The following is a 26,044-nucleotide window of genomic DNA, read 5'->3' on the forward strand; positions in this document are numbered from 1 at the left end:
TTTTGAGCTTTTCAATTTTTTTTTGTACTTTTTCATTGGCAGTGCTGAAAAGTTATTTTAAACAGAAGATGAAAAAATGATCTCCTGGATAACACTAAAACTTAAGAGAAAAAAAGTAAATTGACTAAGGGCATGTATATCATACATCACAGGCAAAATGTACACAACGGATAAAAATTTCAACATGCACCGCTATTCACTGTCCAACCACAACCTCCAAAACTCTACTGCCTGCCTATTCAATTACTCATTTTAAACCCTTTCTCCTCTCTATATCTCGTGTCTCTTATTTGAAACTCCTCTTCTCTAATAGCCATCACCACCTTAATTGAAAAAGTGTCTTTTTTTACTAACCAGAAAACCACACTTCTCTACCTCTGCTCTGGACTCTAACCTAATGAGGCTCTCCTCTCATCCTTCTTCACTCCAGTTTAAAAATTCACTGATTCAAGTAAAAAAAAAATAAAAAAATAAAAAAAAGGACTACCTTTTATCAATTATCAAAAATGAAAAAAAAAGACCAAATAGATAGCGGTCATGCTAATTATTTGGCTTCAACAGAATGTGAGTCACATACATTAAGCATGCAGAGTCGTAAGAGCTGGTCTATAGATTTCTTCTGAAAGAATAGTAAAGTGTAACCACAGACTCAGGGTCTTGGTGTAAAATCAAGTAATCATGGGCAACATGTCCAAACGTTGGCAGAACAAGACCACAAGCTAGCCAAATACAGAAAGAGTATAATGACAAATTATTAGTGGAACCAAACTTGAAAGCATAATATTCAAGCAAGGCAAAATTAATATGTTAAGATATGTTTACAGAAAGCCTAATTGAATGTCACATAAGCACAGGTTGCTGGAGTTGTCAACCAGGCTGTAGACATTAGTTCCTATATTCCCTCCAGTATTGCTATTGTGAGTGCAGTTTCATTTATTCATGTATTTCTAGGGAACTAGTGAAAATGTAGTTACATCATAAGAGGCCCACCCAATAAACATTTGGAAACCACCGCCGCAGGAAACAAAATTCAGGGTTCTCTGGCCTTCATAATCAAACAGGATCCATTTCTTTTAACACTCAGCTTTCAGCTCAAGTTAAGGAAAAAGAAATGATTTCCCTTGACTTATTAACCTTTTGGAAAAATATTCTGATACTGATGAGGTAGGAAATCTCTGATTCTCTTACTTCATTTCAGATACTCAGAATCTTTTAACAATCTTTCTGCTGTAATATTTCATGACAAATGCAATGTTTTTGTGGGCATGTTAACTGAATAGATTTACCTGTTTTGGATTTTATGTAGAAACATATACTGGATTTTGATAACTAAGTGATGTCATGCATAAATGTGTTTAAAAGGCAATCCACAGGCTAAATTGCACACAAAGGGTTAGACACAATGTATACAAATGTCATGACGTGTTGTGTCTTGTCCTGCTTATGGAGTGGTATTATTGGGAACAGGCTACTACCATTGTACAGTGCATTATGGAAATGAAGTCATGTCCATTAATCTTTATATCCGAATAGATACTAGTGGAATAATAGATTGTTCAGATTTCCCCATACTGCGAGACCTCCAGGTGGTTTCTATGATACACATGTAATGGAAAATGTGCTCTCCTATGCATTCTCCTCTCTCTTCTACGACAAACGCTTTCATTCCAGCGCAAGAGACTTGGGCGCAGCAGTGAGCAACTTCAGCACAGTCAGAAGATGGATCTGAAGTTACTTATAAAACACTATAATTCCTGCCTCCAGCAATTGCTGGAAGCTAAATTATTTCATTCCCCACCATTCATGGCGGACTGGAGGGGGAATAGTATTTAACGTGAATGGGAATTTGTGCAGGAGCAGGATCAGCCATACAGGCTGTATCCTGCGCCCAATTCTCCCACGCCGATTCCTCTCATATGCTTCTAGGAAGCATCTGACAGTATACCTAGATTTCATTTTTTCTCTTTTTACAGATTACTACTATTAATCTTGTCAAACCAAAAACATGCACATGTGTGCATATGTATTTTTATATATCTATTTATATATACTTTTATATCTACTTTGACCAGCGCCACAGAATTTGTTGGAGCTTTGTAAATCAATAATAATAATATATAAAGAGGTCTGTTATCTCAGACCTCTGTTTACATGTGGGTTACTATGAAGTGCTCAGCATAGTATTCCCTCCCCCTGCTATTTCTGAAGCTGCTAGTGTCCCCCTGCTATGTAATAATAAAGTGTGCAGTGAGCACCTCCTCACCAACTGGTCTGACTCAGTTGCCAGTGTGGAGTGAAGTGTGCTGGAGAGGAAGTGCTTAGTTACCACTGATTGTGCATTTCCCCATTGGGTGTTCTCTCCTTGGCCCTCACCCACCTGTATCTTCTGGGTCTCCTCTCTGCTGCTGATGTGTTCCATCCTTGCTCTGGATCCTTCTCACAACTGCTGACATGAAGCTTCATATCAGCAATGAAGAATAGGAACCAGAGTGAGACTGAAAGTATTTCGCTGTTGAATGTTTAGATTAACACATTTCTATACAATAATGTATTAATGCTTAGTTAACCTTGGTCAACAATGTATAAGAAATAATAACAAAAAATGCATATTGGTCAGAGATATATACATATGCTAAGTTAGATTATGACACCATCAAGATTATTTACAAAGTAATAAAAAAAGATCAAGATGATAAATATATTAATTTGTCTTCATCACAAGCAACAAACTGCTGATACATGATGCCAGTAGCTGAAAAGCTGGCCAAACACTTCAACCAGGAGGGCCATTCACATGCCAATAAAATGTACACATTAAGTCTTAAAATTGGCAATGGACGTGGTGGTCACTTTTCAAGTTTCTGGACGCAACTTGCACTTGAACGTTTGGGGCGGGGGTAGGTGATTTGGGTTGCAAATTAATTAGGTTTGGGGCCCCATATGCCATGGAGAGAAAACTATACACTGTCTCTTACTTGCCTCACATACCCAATGAGGTGAATATGGAAAATTATTATTTTCTAGCATCATGGCAATAGTAACATTACAGCAGTGGTCAAATTACAGCAAGAGAGAAAGGAGGAATTGCTTCTGAAGCACTAGAATCATTTTAGAAGTACATTTTTCAAAAAGGGATGGATCAGCAAGCGCTGTACCCAGATACTGTCAGTAAAGACACAGAATAGCAGCTTTAGATGTACATACTGGGGTAAAAATGGGAATATACCGTAATATTGTGTTATTGATCAGGGCCAACAAAAGTGAAGTACGCCAAGTCCCACCAACCAGTTAACTTACTTGTTACTGTCTCTGTATTGGTAAATGTAACATCCTTGAGGCATCCCACTTTCTTTATCCAAAGTAAATGATAGTTTTGACTGCAAAAAAAATAAAAGTAAAGTATAAAACATCTAAAAAATGCAAATCTGACAAATTAAAAGTTACTAAAAGATATGCCTATACACTAATAAAAAATTGCACAATATTTTACAACTGTATTACAGAATTTGATCGACACTATATTATGGGGACGACCTGGCACACACTATTTTTATTGGATGGGATCCGCGCCCAAATTTCAATATGGGCGTTCAGTTTGCCACACTGTGGTACAGTTATGCTCTTCAATTTCAATGCTGTACACATGAGAAGGCCATGTACATTTTTGAAGTGGCATTCCAACTTTGTTGCTGAAAAAAGGCAATCCCTTCAGTACAGATCTAGACACTGCAAGGGAATTTGTAATCATAATTTCCAATGTGCTACCTTGGTTTACCTGCAGAGAAAGCCACATAACTGCTAGCACAGTATCAGTTTTATTAGTATTCAATACATTCTACTCTGTTCAGATAATTATACTGTACATGCAAAAAGAGGGCAGTTACTGGGTGCTACTGGTATATAACAGGGAACACTAAAATGTACAGATTTCTTCCTTAAAACCAATAATGCTATAAGGGGCATCCAAGAAAACGCAGGAATGGTAATTATGTCTGGAACGCAGATGTGAACAGAATAAGAATCATAAATTGCATGATTAGAACAAAGTTTACAAACACAGCAACAAACTATGTGCATAACTGTTTAAATGTATATGTTGACCGTGTAACACCAGAGACCCAAACCTGAGCAGATATACATTTATAATAACAGCTTACTTGCACCTGAAAATTGTTACAAAGGCTCTAAGCTATCCTAGTCTATATGGCAATGTATACAAACATGCTGCAGTCAGTTTCACCATATGGAGCAATGCAACACCAATTCAGTGAATTCTACACGCAACAGTCGTTACAGGACAGAAGCTTCCTATTCAATATGGTCATGTCATTGTTTGCATTTGTGAGCTCATTCATAAGAACGAGGACTATCAATATTCAACATAGAGTTAAAAACCTTTAATCGCAACATGAAGAAAACTGACATCAATTCCCATGTACTTGTACACAAATGAGAAATTACAATAAGAAAGACAATGCTTGAAGGATTGCCACTGTGGGTCACTAAAATACTACATGACCGTAAAATAATGAATGTGTTTATTCGGCAGTCCTGTCTCTGCAGACATTGCCATCCCTGGGTCAGATACAATGATGTCAGAGGGACAGAGGAGAAACATTGTACCTTGGAGCAGCATTTGCTGCCAGCAGGGACTGGAGATTTGTTAGAGAATAAACAAGCAGACACTCATCATGGTACATTATTTTAAAAAATGTAAGAAAGGGGAAGATCATAAAAATTCATTAGGCAGTATAAAAGTGCCTTGTCGCCTCTTGGCTGACAAGTGGGTAAGGGTAATGTCTGATAATTGGAATCTGCATGACTGCATCACAATAGAGAACATCACTCACACACAGTACAAAACCACACAAGCACAATGAGTGTTAATGCCCATGGGGGTCACCCTTAAAACGATTCGCCATGGGCTCTGGTATTCAGAGGAAAAGGATGCCAAAGGTCCTTTGTGCCAAAACTTTGACTCCTCCAAACCCTCCCTGCTAATTCTATTTTCAGGCTTTGAGAACTTCACCTCTGTAAATGGGATTTAGATGTTGTGAGGACAGGCTGTGAGAAGCTGTATTGAAACAGCAAGCTAAATTTCCCAAATGTGCTTTTGTGTTTCCTGTTTTCTAAGTCCCAGCAGGAGGCTTCCTCTCTCCTCAATGTGTACGAACACATAAGAAACCATTGGCTGATGGGTCACTTCGTGCGGACAGCCCATCCCTCCTTTTGTAACCACATCTTCCACATCCAGCAGGCGATCGCTCTGCTTTGATGTTCTTTTGGGTTGAAGCACTTCTCATCCATCACTGACAGCAAAAGGTTCCATAAAGGCCTGGGAGTTGGTTCACCTCTTGATAAACTGTAGAGTGGTGCAGTGTGAAAAAAGTAAGCATGCTCTTTGACAGGAAACTTAACCCAAAACATCTTAATGTTTTAATTAATAACCTAATTATAGTCGGTGACTGCAGTTTTTTACAGAAAGGCATTCCTGTGGATGCACAAGAGAAACCAATGAAGATAGGAATGAAAGGACAAAACATCTCTAGCTCGAAATGCTACTCCAACAAAAATGTTTTATTTTAGGTTTAGATAGAGTGAGAAAGGCTTAGAACCTTTGTTAGGGCTAGTACTGTTTGTGCCACCGGGGGGAGACTTCCCATTAACGTCTGTTCTTCATGACCTCATCACAAGGATGAGAAATAGTGGACGTTTACTCAACTAGAGAAAGGGCATAAGAACCGTCGGTGTACTAATCCATGCCCACAACACTAAAAATGTTGCTGTCTATACCACAATTATTGTAGAGATGGAACCTCAATTCAAGATTTTGCTCACCCCTGGGTTAGACATAAGAAGAGACTGACTGGATTTCCATATTAAACGTGTAATGTAGACTAATCTGAGCCATAGAGGTAAACAACCAGACTCATTCTATAAATGGAAATACCTTGCTCCAATTTTGAAGCATAGCTAAGAAGTTAATTCCTAATACCTCATAAATACATGCATACATATTTGTAAAAACGGTACTTCATGGTTGTTTCATCCAACAGTCAGTCCAGTAGTCTACCTGTATTGGTCAAGCTTGCTCAGTTGTGTTACATGTCCTTCCTATGAATGGGGAAGGGGTAAACAGGCAGTAGGCTTCCTAATATGTGTGAGAACAAAGCAATTGGCCAGATAAAAAAAAAAAAGCCCTGACAACTGCTTTCCTGAGGTGTCAAGAAGTAATCGCATAGCCAATGCCCCTCTATGCCCAGATGAACATTGCCCCACGATAGTTCTGTGCCCAGTTCTTGCACATTCAATCAGAGGGGTAAATTATATACAGCCAAATTACTTGGTGCGGAATTTAGCAGGTGCAAACTCTGCAGTCAGTATCAGCAGATGCACAAATGGGCCTGCAGAAACACTGGAATCACTGGAACTGTTCAAGCACAGTCTGCAGGTGGACGGCACATCCACTTCCTAGTCTGCAAGACAACTTTGGCCTCATGGGCAAACTAAGTACACTCTGTGCTGAAATCTAACTGGGCACGATCAGTAACATGTGCAATAATGAATCAGGCGAGCTTAATAGAATTGATAGAAAACATTAACACGTGTTAAGAATTCATTCACGTTGAAATTACACATGTATACCTAATAAGATAGTAATGCACTGATTTAAATGCTGCTAATAAGCTTAAACCTATGTTTATATTTATTACACAGAAAACGGAGTGGGAGCGCCAGCAAATATGTAAGCCAGTTAGACTGCCCTGCATTATGCAATGCTGTCTACACAGGCTTCCGAGCATTTCCTAAAAGAATTTAGAGAGAAGCGTGTTCACAAGCACACAGGATGACCTCACTAATCGGATACAGTTTATTCATAGACCAATAACCAGGCAAGTGTTTGAGAAAGACACAGAACAGTGTGTTGCACATCTGGCTATGAAGTACGACAGCCTTTAAGCAGTGCTTGATAATAGTAGTGCAGGTATTAGATGTTTCAGTTTTAAGGGTTGAGGGTCCTTCGGTTCATCGCAATAAACTATTCTTGTAACAAATATATGTCATCGAGCCACTCAGACTGGCTTCTGTCCATACATAAGAACAGAACACCGGATGGAAAGGATTTTTTTTCTTCTTACTTTATTGTTGTATAGTAGAAGCATTCCAGAAAATGCCAGAACTGTAAGATGAAAATCTTTGTTTCACAGAATAAAGGTTGCAGAATCTGGTATGAAAACTACATTTTGGGTGGGCCAAATGTACAGACATAGGGAGTGTGTGGCACATGTAGAGAACTTGATCGGAAGTGGCTGTGTCAGCCTGAATTTTCATAAGACCCAAACTATGACAAAACTGGCAAGAATGGCAAAGTGACAATGTGTTTATTTAAATCCTTCACTACTGAGAAGTGCCAGACACAGGCCAGAGCACATTGTGTTAATCTACCTACCTGAGACCGGTATTTCCAACAAGCTCAAGGAAGCTGAATGTAAACTCCCTTAAGTTAAACACATTTCATCTTAATAATGACACAATCTGTGCCAAGCGAACAAACGCTTTCTCGTCTGCTTTAATCTATTAAAGTTTTAGTGCTGAAATATAAAACAAAGCTCCTTCCCCCCCCTTATCTGTCATAGGCATGCCTAGCGTGGGACGGATCACACATGCAAGTGAACATAGGTGGCATGACATCACTCACCAATGATGGATCGTGCGTGCTGTTAGACTACATTTTTTACTTGTATCTGCAAAACAGTTGCTACTTTTGGAGGCTAGTGTCAGACTTTTAGGCATATTTTAAAGTTGAAAGGAATTTTTCCATTTTCAAGAGTTCAGTAGGACAGAAAGATTCTTGAACAAATACAAGATGGTAAACATAGGAACTGCATGGTATGTGTGAGTGATGCCTGTTATTCAGTCAAAAGCATCTACATGAAAACATAAGGATGAAACCATACAAGAAGATAGTCATTTCTAGTGATAAATAACACTTGTGTTAGAATCATCAAATGTGCTAATAACTAATGTATAAAGAATAAACATATTACGTACATCTATTCAATAAACAGAAGGTGCAGATGACACATATGCATATAAGTACAAAACTATAATCAAGCAGGAGAAGATGTTACTGCCCAATCTGAAGAGGTGGGTTTTGAAAACTTGTTTAAATGTGTTGGGGCTGGTTCAGACTGATGGTTCTGTGATGGTAAATGATGGCTGTGGCATCTGATGAATGGACAGCTGACGGTACTATTGCATACTGCCGTTTACCATCATTTATGCAACCACCGCTTCTCGATCCTGTTTCTTGTCATTGTCTGCTCGGCATTTAGCTGTCACGCCTACCTCACGTTTACCGCCACGCTTCCATGTACCCCTGCGGAAATGAAAAACGTTGCATGCTGGTAAATGCTGCCGAAAGCCGACAAATGCCTTTCTAGAAGCTTGCATAAAAGCATTTGGAACTAGACGGTTCAGACATCCATCTGAACCAGTCCTTAAGAGTAGGAACAAAATAATTACAGAAAGTGGGTGTAGCCCAACTTTGCCAGTCGAGCATGGAAAGAGGCTATAAAGGAAGGGCCAGCTCACAAATACTCCATTGCTGTCCACTGATGTACAATGCAAAACAACAGAGAAGTACAACGTAGACCTGTTTATGTATGCCCTTCAAAGGTTCTGTCCACCGCATAACTGTACATTTTTCCAGTCAGCTGATGTGCTGTCATTCATCAGATAAATAGCAGGAATTGGCACCCCAGCAGCAACAGAGTGGAATACCAGAGACACACTGCATTCCACTATTATATATGTCAATACTGACCAATACTCTAACCATTACTAACCATTTCATCGTTATATTCAGGAAATGTCCTCTTGCTGCAATAACATATTGTATTCAACAAAGTACTGAGGTGGCTACTGTATATTTACAAGTCTAAACTCACTTTCAATCAGAACGCAGATGTCAGCATAATCAAATTCTATAGCTCATTTTTACTAGAATTAATTTGCTATAAAATCGATTAAAAAAAATAAAAATCTTTCAGACATCTTTTAAAATTACATTCTCTGCATAACAGCCTTTTTTTTTTTCTTCGTATTAAACAGTATTCTTTATTTTACTATAAAAGTCCATTTCAATGGCTCAGATAAACACATTAGTTTACGGCTGATTTGTATCTTTCACATACAATCCGGGTCATTCAAGGGGACAACCCTGGATCAGTCAGATAACCACAGCAGGGAAAAAGAGAGATTTGCGTCACTACAGTTTCATGAATGAAACGCAGGAGATCAATAAAGCCAAAGAATTACCATATTTCCGCTCAGTTGTAAACAAAACACAAGACACAGATAGGAAAAAGTGTTCACCAAGGCCAATCTGGTCACACAGATAATACAGGATTTTTGTAGAAAAATAAATCTTCCAATCACATTTTGCCTGTCTCTATTACATGTGAAGTTCTATAATGTGAGAGTTTTGACATGCATTACATACTGTGGAAAATGCAAAAACACAATAAACATGTTGGATTTCTTTTTCCTGATAATTGGTCCAGTGTTTACTCATTGTAGAATTATAAAACGTCAGTTTATTTACAGAAAATATGTTTAATTGAAGTAATAAGGGTAATCCCAGATTAAAAATAAAAGAAATACATTAGCTGTTGGCATCTTAGGCTGATATGTACAGTAAAACGGCTCACGACTGAAAAAAACAGGCTCATATAATAAACAAAAATGCATGAAATGCACAACTCCCAGAACACTGGGTGCAATACAGGCCAAAAGATAGCAAGAGGCAAAACTAAGAACTTTAGCTGTGACCTGATCTGTTATCTTGTGTCCCATTACAGACTGTCTCTGCAGTAGTTTGATGCTAAATGTTTGAAATGGTGTAGGGTGAATTGTGCTAAAACAGAGACATAGCATTATGCAATGTTCCCTCTTCCTTGGCTGGTTCTCCTTTAACTTCTCTGGTAGTGTCTAAAAAAACAAAAAAGACACTGATTTGGATGTCTGTTTAGAAAGGTCTTCAGTCACCAAGCGCCTTATTTGTGGTTACAGGCACTATTAGGCACTGCTATTTGGCCTGAGGAAGTTTGTATGCACCCACGAAACGCGTTGCCAGTGCAATAAAATTATATTTGTGAATTTGTCTTAATTGAGGTAAGTCACCTCACTCTTTTTCATTTTATTTGTTTTTAACACATTTTATCTTCTCTGGGTGCCTCTTTCCCCTTTATCCTCTCCATCAAAATCAAGATATTGCCTTGCTATTGCAAGCAGAGCCCATGTATGATCCATGCTTGCATCACAAGACTCCCTGCCAATACTCCAGCTGACTACTTGTTGAGTGAAATCAAATGTAATTTTTAGTATTAAACGGTGGAACTATTGGCATCTCATTAACCATCTCTAAAGAGAAGTACAGATAAATTACATTACTGTAGGACTTATCTTGCCTTCGTGGCTTTCTTCAGTTTTCACAATAATGAAGATATGGGATTTAAATGAAACACCTGCTAGCTTGCATATGCTTTCAGTAAAGATATGATCTGGAACTCTCATTTGAAATATGTAGAAGAAGCCCCTATATTTCATAATATAAAATACATGCAAGATCATGTCCTCTATAAAATTACCCAACAAAGATGTATGAGGCCCATAACAATACGTATCAAAGACATATTGTTCCTTTCTTCAGATAATAGGTGTGGCTCTAGCTCTTTAAGGGCATGTGCTACATAAACTTCCAGGAATGTCAGCTTAATATGGATGATAGCAGGGTAATAATGCCATCAAGGCCCATTCTGCCAGTCATGGAGACAGTTATATTGCTCCACCTATAAAGGATTTCTTCATACTGCTGATCTCACAACAACCTAATTTAAAATAACAGTCCGTAAGTGAACATTTTTGTGTATGCAACCGTTGCTGTTGTATTTACAATACGGAACTACTATACCTGTTAATGTCAAGGAGAACAGGAGAAGGTTTTAGTTTCACATGAAAGATATAATGCTTTAGATTTGCTACATCTATGCATTTTGCCTACATTCATTGCTGATATAGAGGCATGTCACTTGACATACAGGGGTGATTGATACTAGACTGAACTCTACGGCAATCCGCGTTCACAGTGTTGTGGATTACAAAAATATTGGGCCTGAAGATTATCTCTCTTCATGGAGATTGGAGTGCACTCCTAGGACAGGTTTTGGCTATAAAATAGAATATAATATAGAATATAATCATATCCTATAACCTTGTTAATGGGAGTTTGTATGTATGTTTCAATTGTTTACAATTGTATTGTCAAAGCATTTTCCATTTTTCTAGCTCTGTGTTCCCTTAGTCTTCAAAAATATTGTACTGTTTACACTGACCAACAAAGCTGTACGTCTGCCAGATCTATATAGAAACCTGAAATAATTTTGTGATGAATGTGGCTAAAACATTTACTCACACAAAATGGAAACATTTCTTAGTAATGCTTGAGACACTCTAATTATAGGTTTAAAACACAATTACCACGTTTTTGGTACTACAAAGCCTTAAATTATTTAGAGTCTAAACTCTCCGTTAACCATCATGACCTGTAACGAAGCTCACTACTTTAACAAGGTCAAGTGATGGTTCTGAATATAAACCAAAACAATATTAAAAAAAAAAAGTTCCTAGTATTAATATTCCTCCAAAATAAGGCAATTCTTCCAAAACTCGTATCTACTATCTGAGACATCTCGTGAAAGCCTCACATAAAACATTAAGCTGTTTGCATAGCAATATTCCCAAAGTTTCTGGTATAATGAATCCAACAAATGTTCTTAGTTGATTATGCAGACTAGCAAACACCCAAACATGACTTCGATGTCCCAGACTATTTGCAGCTCATTTCTCCCCTTAGACCTAATCTTTAGTTTATAATAAATGGTTGGAAATAAAACTTGTATGTACTCTGCCTCACTTCATCCATGTTTTGGACTTGGGGGAACACTCATTTTCTACTCCTAACCACAAATTATTTTTCAGGTAATTTACTAACCATATTTGGAAATCTTTAACTACGGTCAGCAGAATAAAAAAAAACCTTTGGTATCAGACAACAAGAACAAAAACATAGCAGCAGTCAGGGTTTGGACCAGGGTAAGTATCTTCCTGGTCAAACAGTTGCTGGATTCATGGACATGTTCGTTACAGCTGTTTTTTATTAATTATCTTCAGATAAGACACATAAAAAGCATCTTTATCCCTATACTTTATGCCTGGAACCCACTAGGAGCACTTCTCTGAGCACTGTGATTTGAAAAGCTCTTGCTAATGTAATACATAATAATGTAAATTTCTACTGACCCAGAAAGAGGGAACCAAAAAACCAAAAGCTTTCCACCTGGCAGCTAGTGGCTTAGATTGCCTAAATTTCTACCTTCTTCCCTTGGTTCCATTGATTTTTGTAATTATTACTACCACATACTAAGTATATAAATACACTATCCCAGTTCTTTGCAGTGAAAGTTGTTTTCAACAGAGATTGTGGAATAACTTGGGATTTCTATACTGTAGTAAGGGATCAAACCCACTAGCAGCCTTCAAGCTTCAGGTTTTCTGGTTCCCTCTTTCTGGGTCAGTAGAAATTTACATTATAGAAGAATGCTTTGGTCATCTTCTAAGGAAGTGCTCATATGATTTTCATGCCCTGGAAGGTAGCAACATGTCTCAAGGAGTAACATGTCTGTATAGCATTGGCTGTTGATACAAACTGCATACAAATTGTGTGTTTGTATGCAGATTTATTGTCAACTGATGTACAACAAACCAAAGAATTGGTGAGAACTGCTAAAAGTGTCACACTGTTAGTTTAATGTAATTGTTTACTCTGTACTTTGTGGTAAACATGAAAAAAATGAGTTAAATATCTTTTGGTAGGTACCTGCTGGACAGGTTTCTGAGAAGATTTTAGGGTGTTGGTAGGATGTGACCTACTGCCCAGTTTCAGCAACCACTTCAAGCCAAGGAGGGGAATGCAAATGACTGCAATGATTAACACAGCCCTCTTTTTTGAATTTGTCCTACATTTAGGATGTTTCACCATCATCTAATCTTGCTACATTCTGCAGTAAGTTCCACATACGAAGAAAATGTAATTTGGGTGCATAGCATAAAACAGGTAGTAAAATGTAATATTTACTTTATTATAGGTTTGAAGAGCAGAGCAAGTGAAGAAACATCCGCTGTATACAGGTACAAGGTTTATACAGACGTATGAGTTTGTACCACCTGACCAAGGCAACAGATTGTAGATTTCCTGCTCATGCCATATCTTATCTGTACTCCCAACAACCTTACAATTAGATCACAGCTAAAGGTTAAGGCATTATGGAAAATTTTACATTTGATTGTCCTTAGGTAAACACTTGCCTTCTAATGCCAAGTGACCATCTGATTTGATTTCAGTCATGGAAAATAAAACATGTGCTGCCAGCATTGCTAGGCGTAATCTTACATGGCCGCAGTGCAAAATGTGCACACTGGCTGTATACAGCCTCTACCTTATAGGTAATCCTAACTATTATGAGCTGCTTTAGTTTAAAACAATAACTAAAACCACAGCTTACAATGGTCAAAAAAACTACAGATTTATAGAAATATAAGCAACTTTGTGCTCCAAGGGGGACAGTAAAGGCCAGGATGAAAATGGTAAAGGTACAGGAAATAAAACATTAGGTGCACAGCCAGGGGCAGCATACGTGTACAGAGAGGGTAATAGTATAAAGAGACTTGAGAGACAGAAGGTAGTATGAATTAGTAAAATAAAGTATGAAGGGATGCGATAAAATGAGGCACAAGGTACAAAGGTTTTGAGTGTTATGATTCATGTACAGGAGAAAAAGAATAATGTGCCAGGACTAGTTCAAACAAATGTTTGTAATGCTGTGTGTTAGCCCTTCTCAACTCAATTGCTAGCAATATTACCTCCTTTCTGTTGCTAAACCCTACCCATCCATTATCCACTTACTGCTACATAACCCTAACTCCCCAATGTTATCCTCTTCCTGACACCCAACATTAACCTTCTAATTCTTATAGCTCACACAAAATAAGTACCTTCATACAATAAGAGGATAGAACGACTGGCACTACGGCTCCGGGTTTCATATGGAAGCGTGTCGGGGTATGAATTTATAGGGTATATAACCTTCACTGTGCTCAGGATGCCAGACATTTTTTTTCTATATAATTGTTAGAGAAGGGAAATCATCCAGCACTAAATCACAGGCTCCTCTTCAATAAACTTTATTTTACGTACTTTTCACAACATTCAAGCATAAGTTGCATTAGTGCAATAAATTGTTAAAAAACATACCCTGTGCTGCCTTCTCTGTGGGGCAATGTGGGAGCAGCGGTCTGCCCAATGACCGTTTCGCTCTAAACGAGCTTCTTCCGAGGCTCCATGCGCCTCCATTACCCCATCTCTGGGCTGTTTATAATGTCGGGCTTCCGCTCCGAGTCTAGCGGACGTCACGCCACATGTGTAGTTAGCCCTTCTTAACTTGCTTTGCTAGCAATATTACCTCCTTCCTGTTGTTAAACCCTACCCATCCATTATCCACTTACTGCTACCTAACCCTAACTCCCCAATGTTATCCTCTTCCTGACACCAAACATTAACCTTCTAATTCTAATAGCTCACACAAAATAAGTACCTTATTCCCTAATATGATATAACCCTCATAATCTGTACCTAACCCTCAGTGTTAACATTTACCAATACACACCTTCCATCATCTTACCCCGGTGCCATTTTTGGCTATCTACTGCCTGGAGCTGGCATCCCCAACCAAAAAAAGGCACGTTACAGCTGGCATAAATACCAGACACAGTTCCCTTTAACTTAGACTAACCAGGTAAGAGTCTACAGTTTTCCTTTAGATGGAGATTAGAGTCTAGAGTCAATGAGATGAGACAGAGGTTAAAACCAAAATGCCATAACACACATGCTTCACTACAAGCATTTATAGGCCCCATTGTCATATCCAATACACACGCTTGGAATGCTTATTTTTTTACAGCAAGTTCAGGTGATGTAAAAATTACCTCTCCAGATAGGAGCTGGAACAGAAAGTTATACATCATAACATCAGAATAGCAAGGTTACTGAATACACAAGTCCAGCTGGATTTAGTAACCCCTCCCCCCAAATTAATGTACTGCTCTGTGGTATATGCTAGTGCCCTATAGACAAAAGATAATCATACTTCATTGTAGAAAAGCATGAAAATGACAAAACATTGGTCTGGGCACACTGTCTAGAAAAAACAGTGAACTCTTATTCTTGAAGCAGAGTAAGTTATGTCATTGTAAAGCACAGGAAGATGGGAATTTACAGAAACGGGAGACTTGTGCGGGCGTGCTGCTGGATGAAGGGCTGATAAACTTATCATTAAGATGATGCAGCTGTCACCGGGCAGAGACTGAATTAGGTAAAGGCATTCAGCTATGCAATACTTTGATGTTCAAAAGTAGGAATAGACTGCAGTTTTGCATGTAATTTTAAAAAGGCTATAACTATACAAATGTTAAAGACTTAGCACCTTTAGAGTAATCATCTTAATGGGAAACCAAAAGTGAGAACAACGAGGGTTATTTTTATTGCCAATTTAAAAAAAAAGTGCTTCACAGTAACTTTTTGTTTTAGCAGTAGTTTGAGCCACATACTGACAACAACTGGAGTCAAAACAACTAATCTGCATCGTGGGTCTATGATTTAGAAAACATTAAAGACAGAGGATCAGCACAACAGCTAAGTAAATTTAGTAAAAAAAAACAACTGAAAATCCTTTTAACCAATTCCTTAAAGTGATACTGGAGCATATGGAGGTAAATGAAGCTGGCGGTAAGGCTGGATACTATGCAAGGAACAGCAGCATTGTGATAAAGTTGTGATAAAATCCTAATTCTGCAACACTCCACTACTTCCCTTCACCAGCGAGGCTGGTCCAGGATGTGGCTATCAGTGGTACATGAAAGGGTGTGGCAAAGCTTCCATATCAAGAAATGATATATCTAGGGTCTAGCTGTGCCTCAGGACAGATTTGTTGGTAACTAATGGAATCATTAAAAATGTCAACAAAAGAGACATAAGAGGTTCAGGCTCTAGGGAAAGGTGAAAGGGGGGGGGGGTGAGAGTGATTTCTAGTCACAAAGTAGTTCCCAAATCACAACTCCACTTTTAATTGCCAATCTGTTAGGAATCCACCACCATTTAGTTGTTGTGCAGCACATATAAAATTATAGTGTTTTTGTCAAATGCTAGCTGCTCTTTGTTTAAAGAGACTCTGAAGTCTCAAGAAAAACATCTTTTTATTTAAAAAATGTTTTTAATATGTTTGCTCTACCTAAACCGCCACATTCCCACCGCTGTAATCTAAATCCCCCCAAACTCCCTGGGGGACAATCCGGGCAGCGCTTCCGTGAGAGGCAGAGCTATGAGCCGCAGCTCTGCCTCTCAGCGTGTCTGTCAGCCCGGATCGCCGCCTCTCCCCTCTCAGTCTTCCTTCACTGAGAGGGGCGGGGGAGAGGCGGAGAACCGCCGCTGATAGACTGGTATGCAGGCAGAGCTGCAGCTCATAGCTCTGCCTCCTATAGCAGCAAAATCCACGACCAAGAAAGTCGTGGATTTTGCGGGGGAGAGGGAGGGGGGAGGTAGGGGGGATTTAGATAGATTACAGCTGCGGGAATGCGGCGGTTTAGGTAGGGCTAGCGTATTAAACACATTTTTTAAATAAAAAAAATTATTTGCTTGAGACTTCAGTGTCTCTTTAAGCATCAAGGCAACTGACAGATGCGGCATGCAGCTTCAGAAAGGAGGTCAAATAAACATGCATGCACTGCCAGATGTGAACACCAAATACTTTATGGTGGCTAGCAAGCAATGATCACACCGCTGCTTAGATAGCTGTACTGTATGAACCATTGCTGGGTGATCACTGCCTTGTTCACATAGTTAGCGATCACAGTCTTCATAACTATTAAAGCAAACACAACCCCAGTTAAATTCTCATTGTCTATTAGCCAAGTAAATACAGACTCCTGTGTTGGGCTACCAGAGTTTAGATGAGCTTTTACATCAGTTTGTTCAATGTCTCGACTAGTTGCTTGATTAGCATTATTTGCACATTGCTCTCAATTTTACAAAGCAAAGCCCCAGTGTGTGAAACAAACATAAATAAAAAAATCTTAGTTTTAATAAATTAAAAAACAAAAGTTTTCACCTGGTCTAATCTCAAGGCTCCCTCTTCAAACCGCTGCTTGCGCAAATTTTGTGCGATATGATGAAGATTTAGCACTGCCTTCTGGATCTCATCAATGGTGTGCCGTGGGGATACTGGAGGAAGCTCCTCTGCACTAGGAAGGATACAAGGACTCTCAATCATGCTTTGTGCGTGGTCATAGCTCAGCTTCACACAGGAACAGATTACACTTCGTCCAAACCACTCTTCAAGAATCTGCGCACAGAGATGCCAAGGTCCTCCATAAATGATTATTTCAAAATGCATATGAGGCATTTAACATGTAAATTTCACTTTGCACTCACCTTTCCCTGTGGAGTGATTTTCCATATGACAGAAAAGGTGAGCCTATCTGCCATTGGGTTAAGGCTGCAAAGTTCCTCACAAAGTAACCTGGGCAGCATGGGTATTACCTGTAAGAAAGAAAGTATGCCAAAAGTTATACCACCTTCCAAAATTACATAACAGACAGGGTGTGACCCCAAATATCACTAGGCAGCATACTCCCCCCCCCCCCCCCATAAAAAACACAGATCCCCCTCCCACATACAACATAATTAGCCAGAAACCCCTCCTCAAATAACATAACTCAAGTACCTCCCAATAAATGTAAATGAATGTCCTCCCGAGACACGGTAATAAAGCAAAACAATTAGGGTGTGTGCCCCCAAAAATATAATCAGGCAGGTGCCCCTAAAGAAGAAATTACGAGTGACCGCCACCATGAAAAAAGTAATACAAAATAAGGCAAAAGTTAGATTGTCCCCCAAATAATCTAGCAGTGCCCCCAGACTGAGCTGAGTGCTCCCCGAAATATGTAGTCACAGTGTGTCTGTAAGATTGCCCATCAAGCATGCAATTTAGTGGTTCCTGCCACAAAACTAACAAAAAAAACCAACACACAAAAAAACCCCATACTTACAAAGAACATGCGGTTTCATTTCTTGCTGCACCAGAACGATCAGCTTGCCTGGCACTATATGAAGACCAAGGTTGATGTGACGAGGTGCATATTTATCCACCTTGCCACATCACTCCAACTGAGGAGCTGTGTGCACTGGTGCGGTCATGGCCTGCAGGCCACATACACTAAATTGTCAAAGGATCTTTTTGTACATTTAAGACCAGTTTAGCGGGCCATTATTTTACTACCCCTGCCTTAAATTAATTAAGGTGACACTGTACACAAAACAAATAATTGGTGGGTAAGGGCAGTTTTCCACGATCAGCATTTTGCAATCGGATACCGATTGCTTGTAGATCACAACATGTTAGCTCATACAAAACTGATGGAAATCACATGGGGACATTTAAATTAGTGCAATCATTGGTACTGCTGCATTTTTTTGTGCATTTGCACTCAGTTTCAACAATTTTGGCATGACACCAGTTGGATCACACCATAATTGTATGCGTTGGGAGCACTAGGAATCATATTCGCGTGAAAAACAGCTCTTAGGGCTAGTGGACACCAAAATCGCAATAGCAATCGCTAGCGCTTAGCGATTGTGATTTTGTGAAGTAATTTTCAGAGCGACTTTTGAATGAACAAGTGTTTTTGCTCATTCATTCAAGCATAATCACTCCAAAAAAAATGCTACATGCAGCGTGTTTACGATTTTGAAAAAAATCACAACTCTGCTGTGGGAACACCCTCATAGGGCAACATTAGCCAAGCAGTTTTCAAAGTGCTGGCGATTTGAAAAGCTCTCAGAAGTGCTCTTGGTGTGCACAAGCCCTCAGAGTGTAATTGCAGTTGGGCACAAAATTCAATAAAAAAGCAATACAAAAAACAGTGTCCCAGCTGCTTATTGGCTGTATTGTAATGCTACCTGCCTTTTGGCCTCAAGTAAAGCATTTCTTTTCTGGAATCCCTTTGACTGTAGCCATTGCCATTACGATCACTAAACCAGCCATACAAAAGACAGTCTATTAACCCTGATAAAAATTATTTGAACTTCTATATTGCAAATGAGCAATAACTAATTATGGGGAATACCACCAATAACATTTAGGCTATTGTGAATGAGATAGAGACAGCACTCTTGTTTGGCCCAAAAATATATTCAAAGGATTTGTGCAATACTCAACTCATTTCAGGTCTTCATCCTACCTAGATCTACACATACAACCTATACATCCTGTATGTCTACTGTGAATACACCTGCATAAGCCTGCATTGCTGCTGTTTTGAAGGCTATGTGTGATTTATAAATATAAATATTGTCTGTTAGTCTGCATCACACACATACACAGAAATAAAGCATAAACCACTTTGGATGGCATGTCAACAAATGAACATTGTGAAAGTGCCTTTACATATGTGTTTTATGGTTTTACAACCTGTAGATCCTATAGTGCTGTAACTGTGACCTGAGGTTAAGCAGCAGACTTTATTCTCAGAAATATTAGGTAATACAGCACAAGCTGTGACAAAAGCCGGCACCTTTACACTGGATTGTTCAGAGGAAGTTACGTGAGCCAATACCCTATAAAAGGCTCATGAGTGTGCCAATGATTACTGTAATACCGAAAACAGATAATATCACTTTCTTCCATGTGAGGCTGTGCCTTTCCACAAACAATTCACGCAACTTCAAATGAGCTAAGTCTTTATCAGGCAACCACGAGAAGTAAAACCCCTAATGAACATCTAACGCTAAAATAACCAGTAAAGGAGAACTGTGGAATTTGCTACCTAAACAATTGCACTAGTTATATCAAGTTATTGCAAAGGATATTCATGTCAATTCTCTTAATAAACCGTAAAAATGCACTTTTCTTTCTTTACAAGGTGTGCAGACATTTTTGTATACATGCATTATAAATTGAACTTATGGTAGTGTGCATTGTGCTGTATCCTAGCTCTGCATGCAGCTTTTGCATACAGTGACAGAGTATATCCCATTTTTAACACTGCTGCATTTGGCTCCCAAATACATCTGTCTTCACCCACATGACATACCTTCTGCACAAGATATACACTCGTGGCTCGCTCACTGGCCACCAAATCAAGTGCATTCCCCTCGTGGATGAAATAACTCACATCTGCAATGTGAACTCCCACTTCAAAATTACCTGTAAAGAGAAAATACAGAATACTGGCGTTACGGAAAACATTTTCACACTAGCTAAGTATTTGCACTTTTCTTCTTGCACCTCTGCTAGTTCTCTCTGTCATTCTGCCCACTGACTGCCTATCACATCAATCCAGTTTCTAAGTAACCGGTTCCAGTTTCTAAGTTATGACGCAAGCTTCAATACAGCCCCTTCATATACCATGGAGATAATATCTAAATACTACTAAAAATTAGTATGATCCTAAAAATCTTGGTGGCAAATAACTCAAGAGTTAAAATACACATCTTATTTTAGTACAGAGGTTATTTTTATTTTTTTTGTGAAAGAGAAATATGAAAATAACTCATATGATGCAATGGGGGAAAATACTTGATACATTTTTATTGATTACGGTTTTATTTACAGCAACCCTGAAGTGAAAAATAAACGGATGAGATAAATAACTCTAGCTATACTCTTACTCGTAAATAGGCGTTTACTGGAATCCCATAGTCATCTTGACTATTTCAATATTAAAATCTACATTTACAAAAAAAAAAAAAAAAATACCCTCATGTACTTTAGACAGACAACATTTTAGGGTTATTCAGCTCCCATAAGGACAGATCTTGAACTTGTTATCTGTTCTCTTCACTCAGATGTGCGTTTCTTAATCTATGTACACTTTCAATAACTGCTGCTTATATAGATCAGTGTCCACTCACTAAGGAAACAGTTCAGTGCAAAAATGCATACAGAAGCATCCTCCAGCTATAGCCTAGTAATGTGCTTTGTTGCAATGGGGGGGGGGGGGGGGGTTTCTGATTAACTAAATTGTGTATGTATGAACCTTAATTACATCTTGCCTTGAGTGGCACAGCTTTTTCCTTACATCTGAGCATCCTCAATACACCTGCCTAGCTTGTGTTATTTCAGATCAAACTAAATGGCTGAACTGGAAGATTGTGCCATTTATGTAAAATAAGAACCTCCTGTACTTGAAAAACTGCACGTAGCTGGTATGGTAAATTCATTTTGCAGTTTTAGCGCCACTGACTATTTTCACTCAGTATATATGAACCTTCAGCTTAGAGGGGCACTATTATAATTGACTGCTGGGAGGTGCGACGCACCACGAATCCTATCGCACTTTTACCATCCATGAAGCAAAACATTCAAACAACTTTTAAAAAATAACTTTGTGAACTGTGAGACAATAAAAACATCCTCTTTATAATCTCACTTGTTGACAGCCCCTGAGGACTAGGAAACCAATAGTGCATAACTCCGGAAAACAGAAACATTTACGCAGGCTGTCAGAAGGATTCACAAGAAGAATACATAACATGTTTCTCTGATCACAAGAAGCTGACATCTCTTATCATTTTTCTAGGGTTACCAATCAATCAAAAGTGGTTTAAAAAAACTTTTATAAATTCATACAGCATTTTAACACGTGAAGAGTGCCCTTACAACCTTTCACTTGCTATGAGGTGCTTCTCTCCCACAGAACTGAACTGGTTAGCTTGTGTCAGCATTACTCAGAATCCTAATTTAATAAGCCTGGTGCTATCCGCCTGAACTTTCAAAGCTGGGTTATACAACCGACAAACTGAGAACGATCTCATGACATGAGATAACATTAGTAGGCAGCCAATCCAAACAAACTGTATGAAGGCTCAGGATATCCCCCACAGTGGGGAGTCTTTATTAGACCCCCTGAGATCCCGGGGCCTTTAATGGAAGCCCCAAGTAAATATTTGGTTACATATATTTACATAATGTGAGCAGTCAGAACACAAGAGGAGATGACTACGCCTGAAATTTAATAAAAAATTAAAATTTGAGGGAGAACAATTTTGTTTAACAGAGAAAAATGAACTGTCTTCTAGGAAAGAAATACATTTATACAGTTTGATTACTTTTCATTGTCCAAATACACTCATATATAGCTCAGTGGACCTCATACTTGGAAATTCAATGCGTGCTGCAGGTACACCATCAAATATTGCTATATTAAATGCTTGACCACATTTTACTTGTATCAATTGATCCATTAATTTTCTACTGACAGTTCTCAAGCATGCCCCCAGGCCAGTCCTCGTATGTTCTCACGGGAGGGCAGGGAAGTCTATTTTTAAAATCTTTAATGGAGTCCCAAAAAGATAATTTGCTCTTAGAACTCAGCAAATTCATAAAGATGAATCAAGATTTAAGTGAACAGAGGAGCAAATTAATTACAAGATTACTATTAATATCAATAGAAAGCATGCTGCTTGATTACATGTAGAGAACTGTATCTATACCACCATGAAACACTAGGGGGCAATTCATATTATAATACATTTATAAAGCAATTTCACCATTTCCATAGCTATTAATCGACAACTAACTGATCACATCACAAAACGTGCCCTCAGCACAATCGTCCTATTCAGTAAGCTAGCACCTGTTCAGTAAAGAGACCTTGGACAAGACTAACACTGCTACTGCCTATAGAGAGCGTAGCCTTGTGGCTGCAGCTTTGGTGCTTTGAGTCCCCCAGGAGAAAAGCGTGATATAAATGTTCTATCTTGTCTAACTTCCCTCTATGTCCTACAGCCAATTTTTGGGGAAGCAATTTACCTACCAAAATATTTTTAGGCTGTGGCAGGAAACGCACAAACATGAGAAGATGCAAACTGCATGCACATTGGCCTCGATTCATCATTCTCTTTGAGATAACTTTTTCCAGTTTGTTAAATTACCGAATTCGAAGTTTAGCGATTTCTAGTTGTATTCATCAAGGTTTTTCCTCATTCGGTGTGAATTCGATAACAATTCGGTAACCATTCGGTAACGTGTCGATATTTCCATTTTACAGTGGTACTTTAACACAAGGCCATAAGATTCCCATGGAATTGTGGGTAAAAGGCAGTCCTTTGAGCACTACGTAGCAACATTCTGAATAGGGCTTTACACCTGGACCAGGATTCTGAAAGTGGTTGGGACAATCCCACAATTTGATAGGAGCCTTTTCTAAAAAATTATAGTGTAGCTAGCAAATTAGTTAACCCTGACACTGCCTGTGTTCTCTTACAACATGATTCAAGAGAAATGCAGATGTCGTGTTATAGCAAATAAATCTATTCTCTTACAAATTTATATGGTTGCAGACCTTATTCTTGCCCTTCTGCGCCTTTGAATCACTCTCAGCTGATACCTAACCACTTCAAATGGCTCCATCTTCTCTGTCAGCAATGATCTGACAGGAATAACGACAGAGCAGTGAAGGAGATAACTAATCCTAAATGTAACGCTAAACCACGCCCACTTTCGTTTTCATGAATTGCACTTTATTCCGTTTTAGCGAATCGTTACCGAATCGTTACCGAATGTTCGCTAACAGCTGTAGATAACTTTGATGAATCATGAAATGAAGTTAACAAATTCGGTATTTTACCAAACTGTTGTTAACAAATTTGCTAAGTGTTGATGAATCGAGGCCATAGTGTCTAAGCGCCGTTTCCACTATAGCTAGGCAAATCCACATAGAAAAAATGCTTGTGAATTCGTATGCATTTGCGTGCTTTTTTTTTCAGGCAAATTTGCATACGCAAGCAATTTTTTTCTATTTTCCCATTGCCATTCATCATTATTGACCTACACACATGAAAAACACCTAAACCGCGTGGAATACTGTTACAGAGGCGGACTTTTTTTCTTTTTTACTGCATTTTTGCTTAGAATGGTAACAGGCCCATTCGCATACGGCTAATGCATGCAAATTCGCCCTAGTGGAAATGGGCCCTTAGCTGGGATTTGCCCCAGGGTCTCGACATCTGCAAGGCAAAACCACTTAGTTGACTGGCAAGAGGAAATCCACTTAGCCAATTTACCGTATATTGGATAGAAAGGGATTATGCCATTTTCAATGCAATAAACTAAGAAAAGCAGAACAACAAGTACAGGAAATGTGTCCTCTTGTTTCAAATGGTCCACTCAAAATCACTCTAAGGGTACGTTTCCGCTTGTGCGGCGTGATTTGCTCGTGGAAAACGCGTCAACGAATCCGCATACGGTTGCGGATTCGTTGACGTTTTTATGCGGATTTTCAAGCGGAATCGTTCGCGATTTTAACCATGTCAATGCCGGCAAGCATTGACATGGGTTTTCTAACGAAATCGCGCGCGGAAACGCCGGGAAAACCGCAAGACTCAAGTGCTTGCGGTTTTCCTATTTAGTTACATGACCGACGATTCGCGTGCGGGTGTGCGGCGTGCAAATTCTGACGGCTCTGCTGTGCAGATTTTTTCTGCAGAGCGAGCCGCACAGAATTCCTGACAAGTGGAAACGGCGCCATCCACTAGTATTGTTTGAGCGAATCTGCATGCAGGAAACGCATGCAATTTCGCTCTAGTGGAAACGAGCCCTAACTCTTAGAACTGCTGAGCAATTACTTACATTTTCCTTAGGCCCCGTTCACATTGCACGCGTTCCCATCCGCGTGTCATAATGTGAACGTGGCCTTACAGTTTTCTAAATTAGGGAGCGGGGAGGAAAGAGCATAGAAAAAAAAATTAAAGACGTTCATTACCTCTATGCAGTTTATAAATTCAGCACCTTGATTTTTTTTTTTTGTTTTTTTTTTTTGTTTAATAAGAGCTTTAAATGTCTGGAAACCTTTGTTTCCTTTCACCCTCTTTACCTAATAAAAAGAAAAAGGATTCCACTTGTACTGACCTAAGAGCACAGCACAGCGGCTGGTATCACCCCCTTCCAAATAGACCATGCTGCTCATCCAAACACCAGTGAGGCTACCCGGCCGCCCTGACCTGGCTTTCATCCTACCTCTCCAACCGCTCCTTCACGACCGCCTTCAAGGAGTCCTCGTCCACCCTCAACCACCTCTCGGTGGGAGTCCCCCAAGGCTCGGTCCTTGGCCCCCTACTGTTCACCCTATACACATCCTCCATTGGCAAGGTTATCTCCTCCATGGGTTTTAACTATGATCTGTATGCAGATGACACCCAGTTCTACCTCCACACCCCTGACATATCCACCACTACCATGGACAAGGTCTCCTCCTGCCTATCAGCCATCTCCTCCTGGATGTCTGCTAGGTTCCTGAAACTAAATCTAGACAAAACGGAATTTATGATCTTCCCACCCCGGCCATCCATGAAACTCCCAGATGTCCATGTCACTGTTAACCACACTACCATTCGCCCTACCTCTCAAGCCCGCTGTCTGGGCATCACCCTGGACTCTGCACTCTCCTTCACTCCCCACATCCAAAACCTCACAAAGTCCTGCAACTTCCACCTTCGTAACATCTGTAAGATTCGCCCTTTCCTGGCCTCTGCCACCACCAAACTCCTCATCCCTGCCCTCATAATTTCCCGCCTTGACTACTGCAATGCCCTTCTGTCTGGTCTCCCTATGACTCGAACAGCCCCACTGCAGTCCATCATGAATGCGGCAGCCAGAATTATCCACTGCTCCCATCGCTCCACCACGGCGGATCCCCTCCTTGAATCCCTCCACTGGCTTCCTATCCAGTCCAGAATCAGATTCAAGATACTGTGTCTGACCTACAAATCTGTCCACAAAACCTGTCCAACCTACATTTCCGATCTTACTCAGAGGGACACACCTAGCTGCTCACTCCGCTCTTCCAATGAACTTCGCCTAACCGCCCCCCC

The 26,044-nt window shown here is 39.5% G+C and overlaps 1 protein-coding gene across 3 annotated transcripts in view; it reads right to left on the reverse strand.

Annotated features, from left to right (window-relative positions):
• Nucleotides 1–26,044, reverse strand: part of DIS3L2 (DIS3 like 3'-5' exoribonuclease 2) — a 313,259-nt gene that overhangs the window by 76,549 nt on the left and 210,666 nt on the right. For all 3 annotated transcript variants that reach the window (XM_068281273.1, XM_068281272.1, XM_068281274.1), the window contains 4 exons: nt 20,266–20,378; nt 17,606–17,713; nt 17,283–17,516; nt 3,298–3,377 (listed from right to left, as the gene is read on the reverse strand). In XM_068281273.1, the coding sequence (XP_068137374.1) occupies nt 3,298–3,377; nt 17,283–17,516; nt 17,606–17,713; nt 20,266–20,378 (535 nt within the window). The remainder of the gene's footprint in view (nt 1–3,297; nt 3,378–17,282; nt 17,517–17,605; nt 17,714–20,265; nt 20,379–26,044) is intronic.

Source organism: Hyperolius riggenbachi, chromosome 4 (assembly GCF_040937935.1).
Source record: "Hyperolius riggenbachi isolate aHypRig1 chromosome 4, aHypRig1.pri, whole genome shotgun sequence".
Lineage (NCBI taxonomy): Eukaryota > Metazoa > Chordata > Amphibia > Anura > Hyperoliidae > Hyperolius > Hyperolius riggenbachi.